Source organism: Olea europaea, unplaced genomic scaffold, assembly GCF_002742605.1.
Source record: "Olea europaea var. sylvestris unplaced genomic scaffold, O_europaea_v1 scaffold18238, whole genome shotgun sequence".
NCBI classification, from domain to species: Eukaryota; Viridiplantae; Streptophyta; class Magnoliopsida; order Lamiales; family Oleaceae; genus Olea; species Olea europaea.
Window position 1 is genome coordinate 1 of NW_019235999.1, and position 2,164 is coordinate 2,164.

At 43.2% G+C, this 2,164-nt stretch overlaps 1 protein-coding gene across 3 annotated transcripts; it reads left to right on the forward strand.

The window, feature by feature from the left end:
- Positions 1 to 60: 60 nt before the first annotated feature.
- On the forward strand, positions 61 to 2,056 carry LOC111378505 (histidine--tRNA ligase, cytoplasmic-like). 3 transcript variants are annotated; one of them, XM_023001720.1, is made up of 2 exons: positions 61 to 286; positions 578 to 2,056. In XM_023001720.1, exon 2 carries the CDS (start codon positions 635 to 637, stop codon positions 2,039 to 2,041), a length of 1,407 nt encoding a protein of 468 aa, XP_022857488.1. In that variant the 5' UTR covers positions 61 to 286; positions 578 to 634; the 3' UTR covers positions 2,042 to 2,056. The 3 variants fall into 3 exon arrangements, with proteins under 3 accessions (XP_022857488.1, XP_022857489.1, XP_022857487.1); XM_023001721.1 differs by having other exon boundaries at positions 616 to 2,056; XM_023001719.1 differs by having other exon boundaries at positions 62 to 286; positions 582 to 2,056.
- Positions 2,057 to 2,164: the final 108 nt, after the last annotated feature.

A 2,164-nucleotide genomic window follows, 5' to 3' on the forward strand; every position in this document is an offset into this window, starting at 1 on the left:
TTTGGCTCTTTTCATTTGGTTTAAGCTGAAACTAGGTTTTACAAACTGTATTGCTTGTCGGGCTATTTGGTGTACAGCCCAACATGAAAACCTTCAAACCCTAGGGGGCTGGGTCATCTATCAAATGATATTTCCCATCTGCTCGACAAACAAGTGGGCTATTTCTTTGCAAAACTATGCTTCAGCGAAGCTAATCGTCTGCAAAGATTCGACCCGTCTGCTTCAGAAGAATATCTGCAGCTTCCGGCTCCGGCGGACCTATCCGCAACTCCCCAACCGGTAACAGGTAATTCATCTTTTGTTTGAGCAATCAGAAGTGACTGTCATTTTCTCTAATCTGATTGCAGATATCAATAACACAACGGCCTGTTTCAATTTTTTTCTGTTCAAGCCTCACGCCTGCACAATTTTTAATGGATAACGGCGATAAAATTGAACTCAGTTATTTTGCCCTGCTCTGATACAATTAACTATATTGTCTAAAAGCTTAAGTCCATACACCGCCCCACGCGTATTCGTTTAAATTGTTTCATTTCTTTTAGTTTTCCTTTTGTCGCTGTATTGATATGCTTATTAGTCAGGGTTTTTTTTTTCTCTTTCCTGAAATTGGGGAAGAACTCTCGCCGAGGCAGCAATGGCAGCCGAGAGAAGAGTGGTAACAGTGGGTGGGAAGGGCTACTCACTGACGTCCTCTTCGGTATTTGAGGTGGCCAATGGCCTTGCTCGTTTTGACATTGAATCATCAGCTCTTTCAAGGATCTCGTCCTCTTCAAATTCGAAATCCGCTACAACCACCAAGTTTGCATTATCAATTCCTAACTATTTGAGCCCCGAAGAGGCTAGAGCTTCAGTGCTTCTGCTCCTAAATAAGCTTCTACTTTCCTTGTCTCCAGCTGCATTTCAGTTGCAGGATATACTCAAGGAAACGTCCCTTAGTCCTGATTATACAATTGACAATGTGCCCAATGATGACATGGTTCTCTTGGATTTCCCAATGGCTGCTATCGATGGCATTTCTGCTATTCTTGATCACCGGTCTTCTGCCTTGTCAGCTGTCGCTGATGCAGTGGCTGCCCTCTCTTGTGAGTGCCTAAGAGCTGATGCGTCTTGTTTCAATTTGATTGATTCTGGTGATGGTTCTTCTGCCAAGGACGATGTGGCTGTGGCATCCGACTTGAAGGTGTTTCTCAATGGGTCTAAGTTGGTTAATTCCAGCAAGAATCCTGTGAATCCTGCCGTTGCCAAGATTTCCAGTGCCCATGGTAGTTTCCGGGAGAGTTTGTGGTGGCTCCATTCCAGATCTCGGGTTCAGTTGAATTCGAGTTCCAGAGCTTGCCCTTCTGGCACTGCTGATGCCATGTCACCTGTGCTGTTATCATTGGCTGGGGCTCTCTGGAATTTGGGGGATCTCAGTTTTCAGCGTGCCAAACTTGTTGGCAGCTCAACATCTCATGGTGATTTGAGTTCTTTTATGATGGAAATGTTGGATGCCAAATGCCCACGCATTGATTCTCTGGAAAAGTTATACATGTCTGCACAAGCTGCTCTTTCCAAGAAGGATTATATATTGTTTTTGCATGAAATATATGGCTTGTCAGACTTGGTGAGAAAGATTGTCTCATGGGAGGCCACAACTGCATTCATTTTTCTTGAGGGAAGTGACCTGGTCGAGAAAAGCCAAGTCAACAATGGGAGCGAGAGGGCGCCTTCAAGTGAAAATAATGCAAAAACAGATAAGAAAGGTGAAAGGAAAAAGAAGGTGATTCTGGGAAAAGGAACAACTGCTCTCATGCAATTCGTTAAGAACAGGTTTCTGAGCGGAGCATCTGAACTAGACTTGGTGAATACTTCCATGGTACTGGAGACATGTTCCCAAAATTTCCTCTTATTATTGGATCCCAGAGACTTGGGATTTGACAGTCTGTTAAAGAAAGTGAAAGAGATTGTAGAAAGCAATGAAAGTCGAAGACTTCCAAAACTCCCAAAGGTATCATATCTTTGTTACTTTTTTCGCTTAGCTTTTGGTTTTTACTGTTTCTGAGTTAGTAACGACGAATCAGCGGTATGTCTACAAGTACTCCGTCTGGCAGTCTTATTAAATTGCACCCCTGACAGAAGCTTGAAATGCACAAATAACAGAATGAAATATGGAGAGAGAAAAAAA